Source organism: Triticum urartu, chromosome 4A (genome assembly GCF_056163025.1).
Source record: "Triticum urartu cultivar PI428250 chromosome 4A, HENAU_Tu73, whole genome shotgun sequence".
Taxonomy (NCBI): Eukaryota; Viridiplantae; Streptophyta; class Magnoliopsida; order Poales; family Poaceae; genus Triticum; species Triticum urartu.
In genome coordinates this window covers 613,717,249-613,739,916 of record NC_141876.1, presented here as the reverse complement: position 1 = coordinate 613,739,916, position 22,668 = coordinate 613,717,249, and the positions used below count along the sequence as shown (strand labels likewise).

General features: G+C 49.1%; 1 protein-coding gene across 1 annotated transcript; it reads right to left on the bottom strand.

The window, feature by feature from the left end:
* Positions 1-336: 336 nt before the first annotated feature.
* Positions 337-21,895, bottom strand: LOC147977360 (uncharacterized). The gene is made up of 6 exons (XM_087521140.1): positions 21,614-21,895; positions 3,100-3,224; positions 2,725-3,009; positions 1,168-1,198; positions 1,011-1,073; positions 337-384 (listed from the first exon to the last, which is right to left on the bottom strand). Exons 1-6 carry the CDS (start codon positions 21,893-21,895, stop codon positions 337-339), a joined length of 834 nt encoding a protein of 277 aa, XP_087377266.1.
* Positions 21,896-22,668: the final 773 nt, after the last annotated feature.

Genomic DNA, 22,668 nt, shown 5'->3' with positions numbered 1-22,668 from the left:
TTTCCTTTCATTTTTTGTCCAATATTGTTTGGGCTAAGGCCTCTTCTAGCCCATCAATATTTTCAGCCCACTAATTCAAAGGACTGGACAACAGAGAATCAATTCAGTTTTTTTCAATTTTGCTATCAAAGCAACATTTGTTTCACTGTACAATCATACATCATTTCTTGCAGTTACATCATTTGAAGCAGCAACTAAAAGATTGTCATCTATAACAAACGACAGCCAGTCAAAAGAAAGATCACCATCACAGCTCCAGCGACTACTTATACACTACAAGTTCCACTTATGTGCAAACCTACAAGAAGGCCATGCTTCCAATTAGATTTGGTTGCATCACTTCCAGTTTGCTAACGGCATGTCTCCAGCAGCACATCTCATAACCTACAAATAGAACATAAACCAACATAAGAATTTGAAACTTTCGGTAAACGGTAAACTTGAGGTAAATTAGAAGTGAGGATATTGATTACAAGCAAGATGAAATGTAAACTAAGTCCTATTGTATTGATGGATCCCAACTTGTTTAAACTAGAGCAGATTGTTCAACTTGTACAATCTAGCAGTCTAAAAAGAGAGAAAAATGTTCATTCTCGGTTCCACATTAATTAGAACAGAAATGAATGACACTAATATAAGCAAGAACTTACAACAAAGTATAGCTTAAATATAATGTTAGGCACTGATAAAGTTATGTGATTTTTACGTGACTTAATAGACACAAAATATGACTAATGAATCAGCACTGATAAAATGGAAGCAAGATTTTCTTTTTCATGGCAACTGAAACCAAGCACAAGTTGCTCAATGGCACAAGGCAGTAAAACAGCTAGCTTCAATCGCGGGGCACTGATCAGTGCTAGAAATTGCACCATGATTCGGGAGACGGACCTGGAGAGGAAAGCTCCCTGGCCTCGGACACCGCTTCCTCCACTCGTCTCAGGACACCATTCCCACAGGCAAAGCAAGCACCTTAAGCCCTCTCGCCACGGATCCTCGAAGAGACCCACCAGGTAGGCCTCTGCAGCCTCCTGAAGGGCCAGCACCGCATGGCTCTGGAAGCGGAGGTCAGTCTGCACAGACAGAACAGGGTGGTGCTTTTAGTTTACTTGATTCATCATACTATAAGAGTTGAGATAACAGGAGCATAACAATGTAGTGCTGTACTGTGAAGTTTGAGGAGCATAACAATGTAGTACTGTACTGTGAAGTTTGAGGAGCATAAAATATATGAGACAGTTTACTTGATCCAAAGTTTAAGGAGTATCTTATCTACTAGTAGTACTGTACTGTGAGACTTTCCTAAAGCAGAGTCTGTTACCAAACAGAGTGAGAACCATCAGCAGAACATAGATGGTATTTGAACAAGCAACTCCAGTATAAAATTGAACAAGCAATGGTATTTGTCAATGCTGGAGATACAGTCAAACTGTAATCACAAAGAATGATTGAGTCCATGGCCAGTCTGCTTCTGGTAATGTACTGCGCTGCACATTTCATTTAAGTTTACTTCAGCATGCAATATTTAAGAAGTTCCACTTTACTGAAAAAATCTTATAAATGAACATATTTTTAGTCATCGAGCATATGTCACAGTACTAGTCATGATCTTTTAGTAAGCATCGATTGTGGAAACAGTAGCACTGGCTACTACGGCTACAGCAACACCAAGCAATTCAACGAAGCAATGACCACCATACAGAGCTAAGCACTGGCTACTACGGCTAGTAAGTGAGTCGGTCAAATAGCCCTACGTACTTCTTATTGATATGCAGCAGTACTTCATTGATCTAGGGATTCTGATTCCACATAGCTGCCTGAAATGCTTGTATTAGCTAAGAGAAACCTAGCTTCGTGGTAATAAATCAAGCACATATGACACTAACATACGTGTATTTGCTATTTCAATGGTACAACAAAAATCTGATCAAGAGCGACAGATCAGGCAGCATACGCGTGCGGAGAAGAAGATAATCACAGACAAGCTACTATTGAATTGGATCATAAAGAGCTATCAAACCAGAATAGACTAGCTGTAATAGATAAAACATGCATAGATTAACCGATGAAACCATGCGGCATCAGGAATTCGCCTGGAAGACGGTAGGCCTAACCCTTCAGTACAAATTACAAAATAAACACAATATCTACACGACAATAGATAGGCTTATACATCAATCCAGAGACTCAACAAACGGCAGGAGCATATTTTCTTCATCATAGAGATGCTAGCGAGCAAATAGGTTCTGGCACATCTAAATCATCAATTATCTCACGGATCCCCATATAACTGGGGGCCATGCTTATCATCTGAGAAAAGAAACCTATCTTCCGGTTAAAACCAATCTACAATCCTAAGCCTATTAGAAAGATCACGTCTAGATATAATTTTTTACATGGCACACAAGCTAGTTGGGGGAATCTATGAGCAGGAACTGACGGACTAGTACATAAAACATGCATAGATTTCGACCATCCATCCTGTGCACGAGCACATCCACCCATTAATTACAAATTAGTACCCGCGAAATCCTTACGAACTCGCCAAATCTTCACCGATCTAACCACAGATCGGAGCCAAATTCCACAATACTAGACGCCCAACTATCACAGAGCACCACAGAAATGCGGATCTAGACGATACAGGGAGGAGAGGGGAAGGAATCGCCGTACCTTGAGGCAGTGGGGGAGGAGGATTCGACAAGCCCCGGGTCGATCGGAGACAAGATGGCGCGGAGCCTGGTGACGGCATGGCTCTTGGTGGGGCGGCGGATGATGCACTGGTCAAGGGCGGTGGTGACGGAGCGCGCCTCCGGGGCTCCGGCGAGCACGTCGTCGATGGCCTTGTGCACGCGGAGGTAGTGGAAGAGGGCGCGGCCGTGGACGCCCAGCGGGCGGTCGGAGGGCAGGAAGCGGGAGAGGTAGTCAATGGCCTTGTCCCAGGAGCCCACGTCCACCAGCTCGGCCAGGTGCTTCAGGCACAGGAACACGTCCGTCTGGGTCACCAACCTGCGCGCGCGCGTGCGTTTCCCGGATCAAGAGATGCATTCGCAGAGGCAGGTTTGAAGGGGGGAGGGGGAGACACGACTGCGTGCTTACACATCCATGGTGCGGTTGAAGTTGTGGTGCCCGAGGAAGGAGATGAGCCGCCGCTGCCGGAAGCGCCGAGGCCAGGATGTAGTCATCCCTATCGACGAGGATGGAGCGCTCGGGCGTGGCGGATCCTGTTGGGTTTCGTAGTAATTTCAAAAAATTTCCTACGCACACGCAAGATCATGTGATGCATAGCAACGAGAGGGGAGAGTGTTGTCTACGTACCCACGCAGACTGACTGCGGAAGCTTTGACACAACGTAGAGGAAGTAGTCGTACGTCTTCGCGATCCAACCGATCAAGCACTGAAACTACGGCACCTCCGAGTTCGAGCACACGTTCAGCTCGATGACGATCCCCGGACTCCGATCCAGCAAAGTGTCGGGGAAGAGTTCCGTCAGCACGACGGGTGGTGACGATCTTGATGCACTACAGTAGCAGGGCTTCGCCTAAACTCCGCTACAGTATTATCGAGGAATATGGTGGCTGGGGTCACCACACACGGCTAAGGAATAGATCACGTGGATCAATTTGTGTGTTTCTGGGGTGCCTCTGCCTCAGTATATATAGGATTAGAGGGGGGAGGCTGGCCGGCCATAGGAGGCGCGCCAGGAGAGTCCTACTCCCTCTGGGAGTAGGATTCCCCCCCCCCCCAATCCTAGTTGGAATAGGATTCGCGGAGGGGGAAAAGAGAGAGAGGGGGCCGGCCACCTCTCCTAGTCCTAATAGGACTAGGGGAAGGGGGATGCGCGCAGCCCATGTAGGGCTGCCTCTTCTCTTTTCCACTAAGGCCCATCATGGCCCATTTAGCTCCCGGGGGGTTCCGGTAACCTCCCGGTACTCCGGTAAAATCCCGATTTCACCCGGAACACTTCCGATATCCAAACATAGGCTTCCAATATATCAATCTTTACGTCTCGACCATTTCGAGACTCCTCGTCATGTCCGTGATCACATCCGGGACTCCGAACAACCTTCGGTACATCAAAATGCATAAACTCATAATATAACTGTCATCGTAACCTTAAGCGTGCGGACCCTACGGGTTCGAGAACAATGTAGACATGACCGAGACACGTCTCCGGTCAATAACCAATAGTGGGACCTGGATGCCCATATTGGCTCCTACATATTCTACGAAGATCTTTATCGGTCAGACCGCATAACAACATACGTTGTTCCCTTTGTCATCGGTATGTTACTTGCCCGAGATTCGATCGTCGGTATCCAATACCTAGTTCAATATCTTTACTGGCAAGTCTCTTTACTCGTTCTGTAATACATCATCCCGCAACTAACTCATTAGTTGCAATGCTTGCAAGGCTTATGTGATGTGCATTACCGAGAGGGCCCAGAGATACCTCTCCGACAATCGAAGTGACAAAACCTAATCTTGAAATACGCCAACCCAACATGTACCTTTGGAGACACCTGTAGTACTCCTTTATAATCACCCAGTTATGTTGTGACGTTTGGTAGTACCCAAAGTGTTCCTCCGGTAAACGGGAGTTGCATAATCTCATAGTTATGGGAACATGTATAAGTCATGAAGAAAGCAATAGCAACATACTAAACGATCGGGTGCTAAGCTAATGGAATGGGTCATGTCAATCAGATCATTCTCTTAATGATGTGATCCCGTTAATCAAATAACAACTCATTGTTCATGGTTAGGAAACATAACCATCTTTGATTAACGAGCTAGTTAAGTAGAGGCATACTAGTGACACTTTGTTTGTCTATGTATTCACACATGTATTATGTTTCCGGTTAATACGATTCTAGCATGAATAATAAACATTTATCATGATTATAAGGAAATAAATAATAACTTTATTATTGTCTCTAGGGCATATTTCCTTCAGATCCGGCCCCATTCCCGTCGGCGAAGTCGGATCTCCCGGCGGCGGCCTCGGCGGAGCAGGGAACCGGGGCGAGGGAGGAGGAGGGAGGTGGTGGCGGCGATCTGGAAGGGAAGGGGAGCAGGGAGCCGGGGCGAGGAGGGAGGGAGGAGGATTGGATCTGGCATCGGGAGAGGGGTTCCGGTTGAGGATGGATCGATGGATGTGGGATCTTGCCGGAGGGGAAGGAGGGAGGAGTAAAGCACAGCGATCTTGCCGGAGGGAAAGGAGGGAGGGGAAGGATGGATCTGCGAGGGGAGGGGAGGGTGGCGGCGAGGGAAGGGATCTGCGAGCGCTAGGGTTAGCTGAGAGAGCGGAGGGGTGGATGGACGGATGGATGGATGGATGGACAGATGTTTGCCATGTCACTGATCCATGCCACAGCTGGTTCCACCAATCAAAATTAAGCATTTTTTGTTTTTTCTCTTATAGTTTGTACCCTCTTATTCAGGCAAACATTTAACCTCTTATATTTAGTTCAAATAAACCAATATTTTGTACATGTGTGTATTTAGGCATGAGAAACAATGTTGATTTGGGAGGTTTTCATTTTCTTTGCTCAAAAGAACCATTTTTCATTTTCTGAGTGACCAAAATGTGTTTTTTTTGTGAAGGACCTACCATGTGTTTCTTGCAAAATTGTACCAAATCATTTTTCTAAAATACTAGTCCATATTTAATGCACATTTGACCAAATGGTTGGGTGTAAAAAGTTTTGATCCACCTCTCGTGAAAAAGACAAATTCCCGCCGATTCAGTTGGAAGCGGGTCAAATTTGAACTGTAGCTACCTTATAGTTTGCTCTTTATTTTTTCCAAAAATCATTTCTAGGTACATAAGTATCTATTTAATCAGAGAAACACCAAAAAAATTCCAAGATTCAACCACTAGCAAGGAACGGTCATTCTCGCCGTTTTGACCGCATTTTGAAACGGGCATAAAAAATTCAAAAAAAATCAAAAAATTTGTAAACCTTCGCATTGTGTCATTATATGTTGCCAAGTTCCCAGGAAAAATAATAAAATTGCAATTCGACAATTATTTTAAAAAAGTGTTCTCAGAAATGAGCTATCATGCGTGAAGATTCATGGCTTTCGAGCCAAATGATCAATCTTATGGCCACATTCATGGCATAGTTTGTTCAAATGATCTCATATTGTGCACAAGGGTGCATATTGGAATGACAAACAATGTTGCCTAAGGAAGTTTTCTTTTTCTTTGGACGAAAGAACCATTTTCCATTTTTTGAGTGCCCAAAAGAAGGTTTTTTGTGAAGGACCTCCCAAATAATTGTTGCAAAATTGGACCAAATCATTTTTATAAAATACTAGGCCATATTTAATGCATAATTGACCAAATGGTTGGGTGTAAAAAGTTTTTATCCACCTCTGGTGAAAAAGACAAATTCCCGCCGATTCAGTTGGAAGCGAGTCAAATTTGAACTGTAGCTGCCTCATAGTTTGCTCTTTATTTTTTCCAAAAATCATTTCTAGGTACATAAGTATCTATTTAATCAGAGAAACACCAAAAAAATTCCAAGATTCAACGACTAGCTAGGAACGGTCATTCTCGCCGTTTTGACCGCATTTTGAAATGGGCATAAAAAATTCAAAAAAAATCAAAAAATTGGGAAACCTTCGCATTGTGTCATTATATGTGACCAAGTTCCTAGAAAAAATAATAAACTTGTAATACGGCAATTATTTTAAAAAAGTGTTCTCAGAAACGAGCTATCACGTGTGGAGATCAATGGCTTTCAAGCCAAATAATCAATCTTATGGCCACATTCTTGGCATAGTTTGTTCAAATGATCTCATATTGTGCACAAGGGTGCATATTGGAATTACAAACAATGTTGCCTAAGGGAGTTTTCATTTTCTTTGCACGGAAAACACATTTTCCATTTTCTGAGTGCCCGAAAGGAGGTTTTTTTGTGAAGGAACTACCAAATAATTGTTGCAAAATTGGACCAAATCATTTTTATAAAATACTAGGCCATATTTAATGCACAATTGACAAAATGGTTTGGTGTAAATTTTTTTGATCCACCTCTCGTGAAAAAGACAAATTTCCGTCGATTCAGCTGGAAGCCGGGCAAATTTGAACTATAGCTGCCTCATAGTTTGCTATTTATTTTTTCCAAAAATCATTTCTAGTTACATAAGGACCTATTTAATCATAAATACATGGTTTGTTGGCGATACGTCGAGGTTTGGGCGGTGGCCGAGGGCCCCAACTCTAGAGCGCGTAAACTCGCATGCCCGTCGCGTGGTCACCGCGTGACCGTAATGTTGTCATGTGTTCTGGGCGGCCTAGGCATGTCTAGTGGGTTAGGCACTCCCTAGGTTGGTGCTAGGAAGAAAATTACAACATAAGATTCTCACGAAGAGACCGATCGATGCTCAAACATGAATTAGCAGCCAAGTGTTTGATTAGCGGTATGGGAAATGCACATGGCCAATGAGCGTGAGTTTTGGCTAAGGATGATCATCTACTAAGGAGAATGTCTTCACAAATTTTTAGCTCAAAAGGAGGATCCTAGGTGGTACTTGCTTTGCAAAGTACCACGCTGGACAAAAATATGAATGTTGAAGCTGGGCTCAAAATAATGAATGGAGTGAGCTGAAATTTTGTGGAGGATGGTTATTTGGGCATAGGAAAGCATTGTAGAAAATTGATACCATTTGGATATGCCAAAGAAGTACTTCCTTCACAATGCTCTTCTATGGACAGAAACTTGGGAAAACTAGTGAGAGAGATTGGATGAATGAAATGATCTCAAAATTGGTGTAGGTAAGTTACTTAGGTATGGTCATGCGCTGGTAAATTTTCAGATCATTTGGGTAAGCCTAGCTAGTACTTACTTCACAAAGCTTCTCTCGAGGTAGAAACTTTGGAAATTTCCCGAGAAAGATTTACTAGGAAACTTGAGCTGAATATTATCATGTGGCAATGATTTGGGTATGTAAGAGTGCCCGAAAAGTTTGAGGGTAATAGGAGGGGTCTATATAACACTTGCTTTGCAACATGCCAATTTGGCCATAAAATATAAATTAAACCTGGGCTCACATAGATGATTTGACTGAGCTGCAATTTTGAGGAGGTTGATAATTTGGGCATATGAAGGAACTATATGAATTTCATGTCATTTAGAGATATAAAAAAGGTACTTCCTTCACAATGCTTCTAGGTGGACAAAAACTTTGGAAATTTGCCGAGGAAGATTTGCTAGGCAAATGGAGCTGAATTTTGTTATGCGGTAATAATTTGGATAGGAAAGAGTGCCCAAAAATTCTGAGGGCAATCAAGAATATATAAATAGCACTTCCTTCATAAAGTGTTGTTGTGAACAAAATAGGAAAATGAATATTGTTGAATTAGTTTTGAACTAGGCAAGGAAGGATTTTAACATATTTGATGAAGATATGCCCCAAAGAATTTATGTGATTTTTTTGGGAATTTTGGGAATGATAGAAATATAGGTTGCTTCACAACCTAGGGCAAAAACTGCCACATGGACATGACACATAGGCAAAACTGATGAGATGGCGCCTAGTCATCACAACCCACCACAATCTACAAGGCTATGACCATCTATATTGGTCATTAACAACTAGAAATAAGGCAGCGGACTAGCACTGTTTGCTTTGTGACCATTTCGTGTAAGGAAATTACGACCTTTTTGACCAAAATGGTCGCAATGGTTTAGGGTTTGGAGCCCCCTGAACAGCTTTTGACCAATTCATCTAAAATGGTCATAAATTTATGACCAATTCTTCGAGGTCACTGACAGAAGGTCATAAGTTGACATATTTCTTGTAGTGCGGCTAAGGTAGCACCAGGAGAACTACTGCGATTGTGCCCTAGTTCATCCGGACGAGCACCTCAGTAGAGAAAGCCAAAAACTGACTGTCATGATATAGCGCGAGACTGGTCAACCACTCGATGACCTGTGGGAATGATAGAATTCCTCCGCCTTAATGAAGGGCCGTTTTCCGGCCAGGCATGTACGCACCCCAAGATCGGGAGAGTGCGGAGCCACCAGGGGCTATCTCGTAGCCCCACTATCAAACTCCTATGGCTAAGTGAAAGTGTTAAAGCATTATAGTCCGGTTGCCTCGCTCGCTCCGCTATCACCTCCTTAATAGGACCAAGACGTTGGGTTAAGTGTGAAGGCGTGTTTTTGCTAGCACCTCCGCATTATATGCGTGGGGGTTGAAGCCGACGACTGCAATCTTTCAGGTTATACACACGTATACAAAAACGGCTGCCCAGGAGGCATCATATTACTTTCAGGCAAAAGTATAAAAATTGCCTTATAAAACTCTATAAAAGCACTTCGCTTACAATGAGATTACATATCACTCAAACATAATATTTTTTGAGCACTTGGTCTCTACCAAACGGGCACCCTCCAAAACTTCTTCAAAGTAGTGCTCAGCAGCCTTTCGACCTATGGCCGAATCCCGCGCTGCAACATTGGTAGCATCCATCTCCGCCCAGTATGGCTTGACATGGGCAAAGGCCATCCGTGCGCCCTCTATGCACGCCGACCTCTTCATCGCATTAATGCGCGGCACCACGTCCAGGAGCTGCTGCACCAAGCTGAAATAGTTGTTCGGTTTCGACCTTTCCGGCCATAGCTGATCCACAACGGACCTCATGGCGAGTCCGGACAACCTATTTAGTTCGGCCCATTCGGCTAATTGGTCAGTCAATGAAAGTGGACGCTCGGGAGTATGGAATTGTCTCCAAAATAGCTGGTCTACTCCATGGTCCGTTTGACCCTGGAAGTACTTGGCCGCATCGGCAGCGCTCGCCACCAAATCCATATACACATCCTCCGAGCTCCACAACCGATCCAGAGGGGCATACCGTGGATCTCCGAACTTCCTCCGCAACATAAAGGATTTCCCAGCGACAATATCCCTGGCTTTCCGCAGCTCCTCCTTCTTTGCCCTCATAGCAGAGCAAAGGTCTTTTCTCGTCACAGCAGCCTTCTCAAGGTCCGATGCTTTAGCCTGGTTTTCCTTTTCAAGAACCCGGCAACGGTTGGCGGTGGCTTTTAATTCTATGGCCATCTTGGCCATCTTATCTCGGCTTTTGCCATGTGCGGCCTTCTTGGCTTGCAACTCTTCGGCCGCCTTCAGAGCAGCCGCATTAACCAACCTCACTTGTTCCTTGGCTCGGGCAAGTTCTGCCCGCAAGGCTTCAACAGTGGCAGCTCCATCTGCAGTCACAACATATTAAAGATACTGGCATTATGCTGCTCTTCCTATGTGACGTTTACCAGATATAGACACTTACCCTGTGCCTCGTCAAGCCTTTTGTTAACAAGCTCGATGTCGGTGTCTGCCGCATCCAACTGCCGTTCTAAATGGGCAAACTCCCTAGTCCGGCTAGCCACCGGAGCTTCCATCACCTGCACATAGAGGCGGTATGGTTATTACCTGGGAATTTGATCCTCTGTTCGTCGTCGTTTCCAACGACAACCAGAGTCTCAGGGGCTACTATCTACACAGAGCACACCTAGCATGTGCAGGACTATCATACATTCTTTTACGTACCTCAAAGCCAGTCAGTAGACTCATAAAAGCTTCATGCAATCCGCTTTCGGCGGATGATATTCTCTCCATCACCGTATTCATCAGCACACGGTATTCATCTGAGATGGCCGCTCGCCCCACCAACTCCCTCAGAACATCCGATCGCACACTAGACGGTGCCGGACTCTTTTGTCTGCTCTCTTCGGGAGCCGGACACTGGGAGCTTCGGGGGTCAGTGGGATTATCTTCTGGCCTCACCGGACTCGGAGAGGCCCTCCGCGACGAAACTTCAGGGTCACCCGCTTCTGGAGCGGAGTAGTCCGGAGGAGGCGTTTCGCTCCCCATCATCACTGGAAGAAGATCCCCTGAAGATGAGCTCATTTGAGAGGGGCTAAGGCCCGAACTGCTAAAGATATATGAAGTGGTTATTTTCTTAGAAGAAAAAGATGACATATCTGTACTGTTAAAGTATTCCGGGTCACTTATGACTTGTGGGAGAATTGATCCCCCCGCGGACTTTGTGCGGCAACAGCACCCCGCAAGGTAGGACTCTCGGTGGGAGACTTCTTCTCCCATTTGGAAGCTTCGGCTTCCGAATCCCCGGGCGCGGTCCTTTTCCTCTTCCGGTCGTCTTCCTTCATGGAGACGCCCACTCCCTCGGTTAGAATGGGCAGCGTTGGGGGCCCGCGTCCGCCCTTACTGTCCTCTGCGGTATCTTCCTTCAAGGGCTCCGGGCAAGGCACGATCTGGAGCATCTTTTCCAGGACCGGATTTTCCAAACCCTCGGGGAGGGGGGCCGAACACCGAATCAACTTTGCCTTCGCTAGCCAGTCCTGATCAGAAAGCGAATTCTCAGAAATAACTTCGTAACAAATGAGAGACAGTATGTTCGGCCGGAAGATTCCTTACCTGTTCGGCGGTGTGGGTACTACTCAGGCCCACGTCCTCGGTGATTTCCGGACACTCTACCTGAGGTCCGAAGAATGACTTGTACATCTCCTCATGCGTCAAACCGAGGACAATTTGAATGACACATGGTCCCTCGGGATTGAACTCCCACAAGCGAAGGGGGCGGCGTTTGCAAGGTTGGACTTGGCGAACCAGCATAACTTGTGCTACCGCAACCAAACTAAAATCTCCATTGAAGAGATCTCGAATGCGGCTTTGCAGTATAGGCACGTCCTTGGCTGGACCCCAGCTCAGACCCCTGTTGATCCATGACATCAGTTGTGGTGGAGGGCCCGAGCAGAAAACAGGGGCGGCCGCCCACTTGGCGCTTCGAGGAGCCGTGATATAGAACCACTCCTGTTGCCACAATTCAGACACCTCCGGGATGGAACCTTTGGGCCACGGAGCTCCCGTCATCTTGCATACTGAGGCACCTCCACACGCTGCATGTTGCCCCTCGACCATCTTCGGCTTCACTTCAAAGGTCTTGAGCCACAAGCCAAAGTGAGGGGTAACCCGGAGGAATGCCTCACACACGACAATAAATGTCGTGATTTGAAGAAAGGAGTCCGGAGCTAGATCATGGAAGTCTAGCCCGTAATAAAACATCAAACCCCTGACGAAAGGATCCATAGCAAGGCCTAGACCTCGGAGGAAGTGGGAAACGAACACGACGTTCTCGTTGGGTTCGGGGGTAGGGACGACCTGCCCTCGGGGAGGCAGCCGATGCAAAATCTTGGCGATCAGATATTTGGCCTCCCTCAACGTTTTGATGTCTTCTTCCATGACGGAGGAAGGCACCCATCGGCCTTGAAGGCTAGATCCGGACATGACTGAAGGTTCGGAGCACCTGACCTGAACTTCGGGCGCTTGAGCTTGAGGTGGGGGAAGATTCGATTGAGCACGGGAGGGAAAAATAAACGCCTGGTCCCTTTATAAAGAGGGTGAATATCAAGCGTCCTCCCCGTGTCTGCTTGGGCTTGCCTATAATCTAGGATCCTAGAAGCGGTTGGGTTACCCACGCCCGTATTGATGAGAATCCCGGAATAAGGGGACACGATCTTTGCTTTAACAAGACGTGCCAAGGAAACCGCCTCGCATAACGCACTTAGATGGGACAGTAAAACGGTTCGAATAAAAGCTTGGCCGTGGTGTGATGTCACACTACAGAATACGTCAGCAGATTAGATTTGTGTAAATATTATTCTCTCTATGGCAATATGTGGAAACTTATTTTGCAGAGCCGGACACTATCTTTGTGTTCGAAATCTTCTATGAAGTACTTGGAGGAGGAACCCGCCTTGCAATGCCAAAGACAATCTGCGCGCCGGACTCATCATCATTGAAGCCTGGTTCAGGGGCTACTGAGGGAGTCCTGGATTAGGGGCTGTCCGGATGGCCGAACTATACCTTCAGCCGGACTCCTGTACTATGAAGATACAAGATTGAAGACTCCGTCCCGTGTCCGGAAGGGACTTTCCTTGGCGTGGAAGGCAAGCTTGGCGATGCGGATATTTAGATCTCCTACCATTGTAACCGACTCTATGTAACCCTAACCCTATCCAGTGTCTATATAAACCGGAGGGTTTTAGTCCGTAGGACAACATACACATCAACAATCATACCATAGGCTAGCTTCTAGGGTTTAGCCTCCTCGATCTCGTGGTAGATCTACTCTTGTACTACCCATATCATCAATATTAATCAAGCAGGACGTAGGGTTTTACCTCCATCGAGAGGGCCCGAACCTGGGTAAAACTTCGTGTCCCTTGCCTCCTGTTACCATCCAGCCTAGACGCACAGTTCGGGACCCCCTACCCGAGATCCGCCGGTTCTGACACCGACAGTGTTGGTCACATGTCGATGTGAACTATGGGTGTTAATCACATGGTGATGTGAACTATTGATGTTAAATCACATGGTGATGTGAACTAGATTATTGACTCTAGTGCAAGTGGGAGACTGAAGGAAATATGCCCTAGAGGCAATAATAAAGTTATTATTTATTTCCTTATATCATGATAAATGTTTATTATTCATGCTAGAATTGTATTAACCGGAAACATAATACATGTGTGAATACATAGACAAACAGAGTGTCACTAGTATGCCTCTACTTGACTAGCTCGTTGATCAAAGATGGTTATGTTTCCTAACCATAGACATGAGTTGTCATTTGATTAATGGGATCACATCATTAGGAGAATGATGTGATTGACTTGACCCATTCCGTTAGCTTAGCACTTGATCGTTTAGTTTGTTGCTATTGCTTTCTTCATGACTTATACATGTTCCTATGACTATGAGATTATGCAACTCCCATTTACCGGAGGAACACTTTGTGTGCCACCAAGCGTCACAACATAACTGGGTGATTATAAAGGTGCCCTACAGGTGTCTCCAAAGGTACTTGTTGGGTTGGCATATTTCGAGATTAGGATTTGTCACTCCGATTATCGGAGAGGTATCTCTGGGCCCACTCGGTAATGAACGTCACTATAAGCCTTGCAAGCATTGCAACTAATGAGTTAGTTGCGGGATGATGTATTACGGAACGAGTAAAGAGACTTGCCGGTAACGAGATTGAACTAGGTATTGAGAGACCGACGATCGAATCTCGGGCAAGTAACATACCGATGACAAAGGGAACAACGTATGTTGTTATGCGGTCTGACCGATAAAGATCTTCGTAGAATATGTAGGAGCCAATATGGGCATCCAGGTCCCGCTATTGGTTATTGACAAGAGAGGTGTCTCGTTCATGTCTACATAGTTCTCAAACCCGTAGGGTCCGCACGCTTAACGTTTGTTGACGATATAGTACTATGAGTTATGTATGTTGGTGACCGAATGTTGTTCGGAGTTTTGGATGAGATCACAGATATGATGAGGAACTCCGGAATGGTCCGGAAGTAAAGATTGATATGTGGATAGTAGTGTTTGATCTTTGGAAGGGTTCCGGAATTCACCGGAAGGGGTTCCGGATGTTTCCCGAAATGTTTGGGCACGAGAACACTTTATCTGGGCCAAAGGTGCAAAAGGAAGTTTTGCGGAGACCAGAGGCTAGATGCCAGGAACCCTGGCGTCTAGCCCTGGAGTCCGAGAAGGACTCTTGCCTTTCGGGTGAAACTGACTTTGAGGAGGCTTTTACTCCAAGTTTCGACCCCAGGGCTCAACATATAAATAGAGGGGTAGGGCTAGCACCAAAGACAGATCAAGAAACACCAAGCCGTGTGCCGGCAACCCCGTCCCCTCTAGTTTATCCTCCATCATAGTTTTCGTAGTGCTTAGGCGAAGCCCTGCGGAGATTGTTCTTCACCAACACCGTCACAACGCCGTTGTGCTGCCGGAACTCATCTACTACTTCGCCCCTCTTGCTGGATCGAGAAGGCGAGGACGTCACCGAGCCGAACGTGTGCAGAACTCGGAGGTGTCGTGCTTTCGGTACTTGGATCGGTCGGACGTGAAGACGTACGACTACATCAACCGCGTTGATATAACGCTTCCACGAATGGTCTATGAGGGTACGTAGACAACACTCTCCCCTCTCGTTGCTATGCATCACCATGATCTTGCATGTGCATAGGATTTTTTTGAAATTACTACGTTCCCCAATAAAATATGCCAGACCTGAGAGATGTATTGGAGGACAAAGCAAAAAATGCAAGATCGATCTACGCATCAAGAGGGCGCGCCACTATGCGAGACGATAATCGTCACGTCGGATATAGCAAAAGCAAGTCCGGCCGGGCCGAACACAGCGGACAAGACTCATTCGAGCTGCGGCGCGATATAGCCCAGTACAGAGGCGCCACACACCCCTTATGCTTCACAGACGAAGTAATGGATCATCAAATCCCAGAGGGTTTTAAACCCGTAAATATAGAATCATACGACGACACAACAGATCCTGCGGTGTGGATCGAGGATTTCCTCCTGCACATTCACATGGCCCGCGGTGATGACCTACACGCCATCAAATACCTCCCACTCAAACTCAAAGGACCAGCTCGACATTGGCTCAACAGCTTGCCAGCAGAGTCCATTGGCTGTTGGGAAGATCTGGAAGCCGCATTCCTCAACAACTTTTAGGGCACTTATGTACGACCACCAGACGCCGATGACTTAAGCCACATAATTCAGAAGCCAGAGGAATCGGCCAGGCCATTCTGGACACGGTTCCTAACAAAGAAAAATCAAATCGTCGACTGTTCGGATGCAGAGGCCCTAGCAGCTTTCAAGCACAACATCCGCGACGAGTGGCTAGCCCGGCACCTTGGTCAGGAAAAGCCGAAATCTATGGCAGCCCTCACGACACTCATGACCCGCTTTTGCGCGGGAGAAGACAACTGGCTGGCTCGTAGTAATAACATATCAACGAACCATGGTACTTCGGATACCAAGGACGGCAATGGCAGGTCACGTCGCAACAAGCATAAGTGCCGCAGTAATAGCGACAATACCGAGGATACGACAGTCAATGCCGGATTCAAAGGCCCTAAACCTGGTCAGCGGAAAAAGACATTCAAAAGAAGCACTCTAGGCCCGTCTAGTTTGGACCGTATACTCGATCGCTCGTGTTAAATAAAGGGCACCCCTGACAAGCCAGCCAACCACACCAACAGGGACTGTTGGGTGTTCAAGCAGGCCGGCAAGTTAAATGCCAAAAACAAAGATAAGGGGTCACATAGCGATGACGAGGAGGAGCCCCGGCAGCCGAACACCAGAGGACAGAAGAGGTTCCCCCCACAAGTGCGGACGGTGAACATGATATACGCAACCAACATCCCCAAGAGGGAGCGGAAGCATGCGCTCAGGGACGTATATGCGTTGGAGCCAGTCGCCCCCAAGTTCAACCCATGGTCCTCCTCTCCGATCACCTTCAATCGCAGGGACCACCCCACTAGCATCCGTCATGGCGGATTCCCCGCACTGGTCCTAGACCCAATCATTGACGGATTTCACCTCACTCGAGTCCTAATGGACGGCGGCAACAGCCTGAACCTGCTTTATCAGGACACAGTGCGCAAAATGGGTATAGACCCCTCAAGGATCAAACCCACTAAAACGACCTTTAAAGGCGTCATACCAGGTGTAGAGGCCCGTTGCACAGGCTCAGTCACACTGGAAGTGGTCTTCGGATCTCCGGATAACTTCCGAAGCGAAGAGTTAATCTTCGACATAGTCCCGTTCTGCAGTGGCTACCATGCACTGCTCGGGCGAACCGCATTTGCAAGATTCAATGCGGTACCGCATTATGCATATCTCAAGCTCAAGATGCCAGGGCCTCGGGGGGTCATCACAGTCAATGGAAACACAGAGCGCTCTCTCCGCATGGGGGAGCACACTGCGGCCCTCGCAGCAGAAGCGCAAAGCAGCCTCTTAAGGTAATCCACTAGTTCGGCAATTAAGGACCCGGACAACTTCAAGCGCGCCCGGAGTAATCGGCAACCGGACCGCCTGGCACGTCCCGAGCTCGCATAGCAATGCGGCCCCCACCCCGGCCCCAGCCAAATGGCGAAATCCGTGCCACGCGTACATAATTACGCATTAAAAATACCATGGGCACAGGAGGGGAGGGGGGCACGACGGCGGCACGCCCCAAGTCGCGGCTTAAACCGCACTAGGGGCTTTCTGCTTTGTTATTTTTCTCTTTCAGGACTTTAATCTCCGGAAACCCTGTCCGATAGCGTGATTGTCGAACACATGATGCAGCAACCAAGGAGGCAGAAAGCTACGTCACACCACGGAACTCCCAGGTGGATTACGATAACGAGTGAAATATTTGTTTTAATACTATTCCTTAGCTTGCCCTTGGAAGGGACATGTCAAACAGTCCTACTTTTTGCTTATCACACTACTTGTATCATTCTGCTTTAACGCACATTTTTGAATAAAAAATGCATAGCATTAAGACTATTATTGCATTCTTCCTTTATATATATGCATTAGCTCCGAATCTGCTGGGCTAAGAACCTCAGTAGAGAAAGCTAAAACTAACTGTCATGATAAGGCGAGAGACTGGTCGCTATTCGAGAGGTTTTCGAGTCCCTAAAGACTTATGCCGCTTAGAGCGAGGAGTCGGCCCTATCCGGCTTAAGGCGTGTATCGTGCCCCGAATTTGGCCTTCCGAATACTAGGGGCTTCGCCGAAATTTAAAATTATAGAATTCTATGGCTAAGTGAGAGTGATAACGCATTATAGTCCGATTGCCTTGTTCGTTGTGCTGAGCACCTCCCTCGAAGGACCCAACAATGGGAACAATAGTGTTCAGGTTTATCTCGAACACCCCAGCACTCGTGGCGTGGGGGCAGAAGCCGACGACTAGCCATCTCTCAGATTTGATAAACAACCGAACAGAAGGTAATATTTTAAATTCAAACAAGCGTTGCACAGCGCATATGAACAAGTTTTCATAAATACAGGATTGCACGAGCGAGTTTACTCGAATATTATATCTTTCGTACACTCGTCCGCTACGAGACGAGCGCCCTTCAGGACACCCTCATAGTACATCTCGGGGTGGCGATGCTCCTTGCCCTGCAGCGGCCCTTCCTTCACCATCTTCACGGCGTCCATCTTGGCCCATTGCACCTTCACACGGGCGAAAGTCCGGCATGCACCTTCGATGCAGACGGACCGCTTGATGACTTCAAGCCGTGGGCAGGCATCCACAAGCCGCCTCACCAGGCCGAAGTAGCTGTTGGGAAGGGCATCCCCAGGCCACATCCGGACTATAAAGCCCCTCATGGCATGTTCGGCCGCCTTGTGCAGCTCGACAAGTTGCTTCAGCTGGTCGCTCAAAGGCATCGGGTGTTCGGTCCCAGTATACTGAGACCAGAACAACTTCTTCGTTGAGATTCCCTCCTCGGCCTGGTAAAACTGTGCGGCATCCGACACGCTGCGGGGCAAATCTGCGAATGCTCCTGGAGAGCTCCGGATTCGGGTAAGTAACAAGTAATTCACTTTCACATGCTTACTTTGCATATAGAATGCCTTACCCGCCGCTATCTTCTTCATCGCATCAATCTCCTGGAGGGCCTTTTGGGCTTCGGCCTTGGCACTCTTTGCGCTCTCGAGGGCCGCGGCAAGCTCGGACTCTCGCGTCTTCAAATCAAGCTCCAACGCCTCTAGCTTTGTCACGAGAGTGTGGAGCTCTTGCTGCACCTCGCCCACCCATGCCTCATGCCTTTCCCGCTCGGTGCGCTCCTTGGTCGCTTCGTTTTCGGCCTTGGATAGCGCTTGCTTCAGGGTCGCCACCTCGGTCGTGGCCCCTGGCAAATTTACGATGATCCTGCCATTTTGCAATCGCATTCTTTTTATATATATCCATAGACTAGGTACTACTTACCTTTGTTCTCCTCGAGCTGCCTCTTGGCAAGGCCGAGCTCGTCCTTGGACCCTTTAAGGTCCTCCTTCAGTTCGGCGACCTCCGCAGTAAGTGCGGCAGAGGCCAACAACGAAGCCTGCATACGCATACATACATACTTATATTAGACTCCTGCGATATTGTTTGATCCTCTGTTCGGCTTTTCTTTTTGAACACCGAACAGAGCATCAGGGGCTACTGTCTATGCGGTAATATTTTTCCTATATTCCAAAAACTTACCTCAAAGCCTGTTAGAAGGCTGGAATAGGCTTCAGTCAGTCCGCTCTTGGCAGACTGAACCTTTTGGACCACCGCACTCATAATAGTGCGGTGCTCTTCGTCGATGGAAGCGCTGCGAAGCGCTCCCAGCAGATTGTTCGGTGCCTCTGGATGGACAGAGGTCAGCTGCACAGGCGTTTTTCCCCTTTTGGAAGGAGGCCGCCTGCCCGAGTCCAGAACCACTGGGGGTTCCAGCGCGGTGTTTGGCTCAGGGCCGAACTAGGAGCCCTCGGGAGCATTGCTCCCTCTGCTCCCGGAGTCCGGAAGGTCGCCTTGAGGCGCCTCCGGGACTGTCTCCCTCGGCCCAGTGCCTCTTGAGGCAATACCTCGGCGTTGTCCGTAGGGCAAGGGGAGGTGGCGGTCAGAAGTGGATCGCTATCCATATCCGACGAGCCCAGGGAGCCGTCCGACGATACATCGATACGGGCTCGCGGCGGTCTGCATAGTCATAATTCGGCGTTAGGAGAGGCAGTGCGACAAAGGTATGCTATGAGTTATTCTGGCATCCGAATACTTACGACTTCGCCAGGGGCTTGGACCTGAGCAGCCACTCGTCTTCTCCTTCGGCGCCGGTGGTGGAATAGTCCGGAAGGAGATTCCTTCCCTTCTTGGACCCTTCGCCACCCCGGTTGGGGCGGCCTTCCTTTTCTTGTCTCCCCCAACTGAAGGGGGAGCATCTTCTTCTTCCTCCTCCTCGTCTTCGGGGGAGGAGTGTGTCGCAGAGTTATCGGATGATGAGTCCGATAACACCGGGCGTCGGGAACTCTTTCGGGTTCCCTTGGCCTTCTTGGTCTTCTCCGGCACCTTATAAGGGGCTGGAGTCAGCATCTCCGTAAGGAGAGCGTCTGCAGTGTCCTCGGGCAGAGGGGCCGTACAGTTAATCTGCCCCGACGTCTCCACCCAGTCCTGTCAAAGGTATGAAGATCAGACCCCGCACATGATTAAGCTAGGGGAAATAAAATATCCTACCGGATGTATGGAACTCACCGAATGCGCTCGGCGCTTCACGCTTAGCCCGCGGTCCTCGGTGAGGGAGGGAGGGACCTCGGCGCCCTTGAACAACACCTTCCAGACGTCCTTGTGCGTCGTGTCGAAGAGCTCGCTCAGAGTCTGGTGCTGGGCCGGGTCAAACTCCCACTAGTTGAAATCCCGTTGTTGACACGAGAGGATCCGGCGGATGAGCATGACCTGGACTATGTTGACAAGCTTGAGCTTCTTGCCTGCCATATTCCGGATACATTTCTGGAGTCCGTCCAGCTCCACCGAAGGACCCCAGGACAGGCCCTTGTCTTTTCCAGGAAGTGAGCCGCGTGGGGATTCCAAATCGAAACTTGGGGGCGGCCACCCATTTGGCGTCGCGCGGCTCGGTGATGTAGAACCACGCCGATTGCCACCCCTTTATGGTCTCCACGAAGGAGCCTTCAAGCCATATAACGTTGGGCATTTTGCCCACCATGGCTCCTCCGCATTTTGCTTGTTGGCCGCCCACCACCTTTGGCTTGATATTAAAGGTCTTTAGCCACATGCCAAAGTGGGGACGGATGCAGAGGAAAGCCTCACACACGAGATGAACGCCGAAATGTTGAGAACGAAGTTCGGGGCCAGATCATGGAAGTCCAGCCCGTAGTAGAACATGAGACCACAGACGAATGGATGGAGGGGAAACCCTAGTCCGCGGAGGAAGTGGTGGAGGAAGACTACCCTCTCATGAGGTTCAGGGGTAGGAATGATCTGCCCCGCAGCGGGCAGCCGGTGCGCGATGTTCGCAGCCAAGTATCCGGCCCCGCGCGAACATGTTGCCAAAACGAGTCAGCAGATTAGACTTGTGGAAATATTATTCTCTCTACGGTGGCATGTGGAACTTATTTTGCAGGGTCGGACACTATCCTTGTATTCAAATTCTTCCGTGGTGTATTCGGAGGAGGAACCCGCCTTGCAATGCCGAAGACAATACTGCGCGCCAGACTCATCGTCACTGAAGCCTGGTTCAGGGGCTATTGAGGGAGTCCTGCATTAGGGGGTCTCCGGACAGCCGGACTATATCCTTTGGTCGGGCTGGTGGACTATGAAGATACAAGATTGAAGACTTCGTCTCGTGTCCGGATGGGACTCTACTTGGCGTGGAAGGCAAACTAGGCAGTACGGATATGGATATCTCCTTCTTTGTAGCTGACCTTGTGTAACCCTAGCCCTTTCCGGTGTCTATATAAACCGGAGGGTTTTAGTCCGTAGGACAACATACAATCATACCATAGGCTAGCTTCTAGGGTTTAGCCTCTCCGATCTCGTGGTAGATCAACTCTTGTAATACTCATATCATCAAGAATAAATCAAGCAGGACGTAGGGTTTTACCTCCATCAAGAGGGCCCGAACCTGGGTAAAACATCGTGTTCCCTGCCTCCTGTTACCATCCTCCTTAAACGCACAGTTCGGGACCCCCTACCCGAGATCCGCCGGTTTTGACACTGACAACATACACAGCAGGACAACTTTGAAGGGGTTAGAATGGCAGTGGCCATGCACATGGCCCCGATCACTGCCTGCTGTGCAGAGCACCGCCCCGTTGAAATGTCTACTACCCCCGAAGGAACGGCAGGAAGGTGGTGCTGCTGGCCCTTCAAGGGGTCGCACACGATGACCCTGGACCGCTCCCGCTCTAGCATTTGGACGAGGACGCGACCGTTGTGCCAGTCGAGCACCTGGCTGTCATGGACCCACCGTTTAAAGTGCCAGGGAGCGATGCGGTTGGGAGGGTCCATCGCAGGGGTGAGGCCAACCCCACCGCATGACCCCAAACGGACGTCCGTTTTGTCCGAATTCTATCCGTTTTGGTGGCAATGGGTGGGAAAACGGACATGCACGTCCGGGTATAGTTGGAGGCGCCCAACACACCAACCAATCCCAAAATGTCCGTCTCGGCCGCGCCTGTCACCCGCCCACGAGCTCGCGCTCTGGCTCTGCCGGTACACTGCCAAGCTCGCCCTGCCCGCCCACCGCGCTTGCCGCCGGGCCGCACCACGACTTCATCCCGCGCCCGCGCCTGCTCCGTGCTGCTGCTGCAGCAGCAGCCGAGCCTAGCCCCGCCCGCTCGAGCCCGCTACGCCCCGCCCCGCCAGCGCCTCGCCACGCCTCGCCCCGCACGCTCACCATTGCCCGCGCGCCCCCGCCTGCCGCCGTGCGCGCTCGCCCCGCCCGCTCGAGCCCGCCGTGCCGCGCCCCGCCAGCGCCGAGCCCCGCTAGCGGCCGCCTCGCCCCGCGCGCGGCCACCTCGCCGCGGCTCGGTCCCGCCTGCCGTCGCGCACGGGCTCGCCCCCGCCCGCGCGCGCTCCCCGCACTCCCCCACAGCCGTCGGCCCATCCCGCCTCGACGCCCAACGCCGCACGAAGCCGCGCCCCGCCGCCCACCACCTCGCCCGTGGTTGCCTCACCTCTCCACGCCCGTAGTCGTCCCCGCGCACACCGCCTCCTGCGCGCGCGCCTAGCTCGCAGCCGCGCCGCACACCGCTCTCCCGTGCCCGCGCGAAGCCGCGCGC

Coding starts and splice junctions, on each gene's coding strand:
- LOC147977360 (XM_087521140.1), bottom strand. CDS start 21,895: ATGGACCCTCCCAACCGCATCGCTCCCTGGCACTTTAAACGGTGGGTC. Junction 3,225..21,613: donor CTTCAAAGTTGTCCTGCTGT/GTATGTTGTCAG, acceptor GAAACCCAACAG/GATCCGCCACGCCCGAGCGC. Junction 1,199..2,724: donor ACCAGGCTCCGCGCCATCTT/GTCTCCGATCGA, acceptor TTCACAGTACAG/TACTACATTGTTATGCTCCT.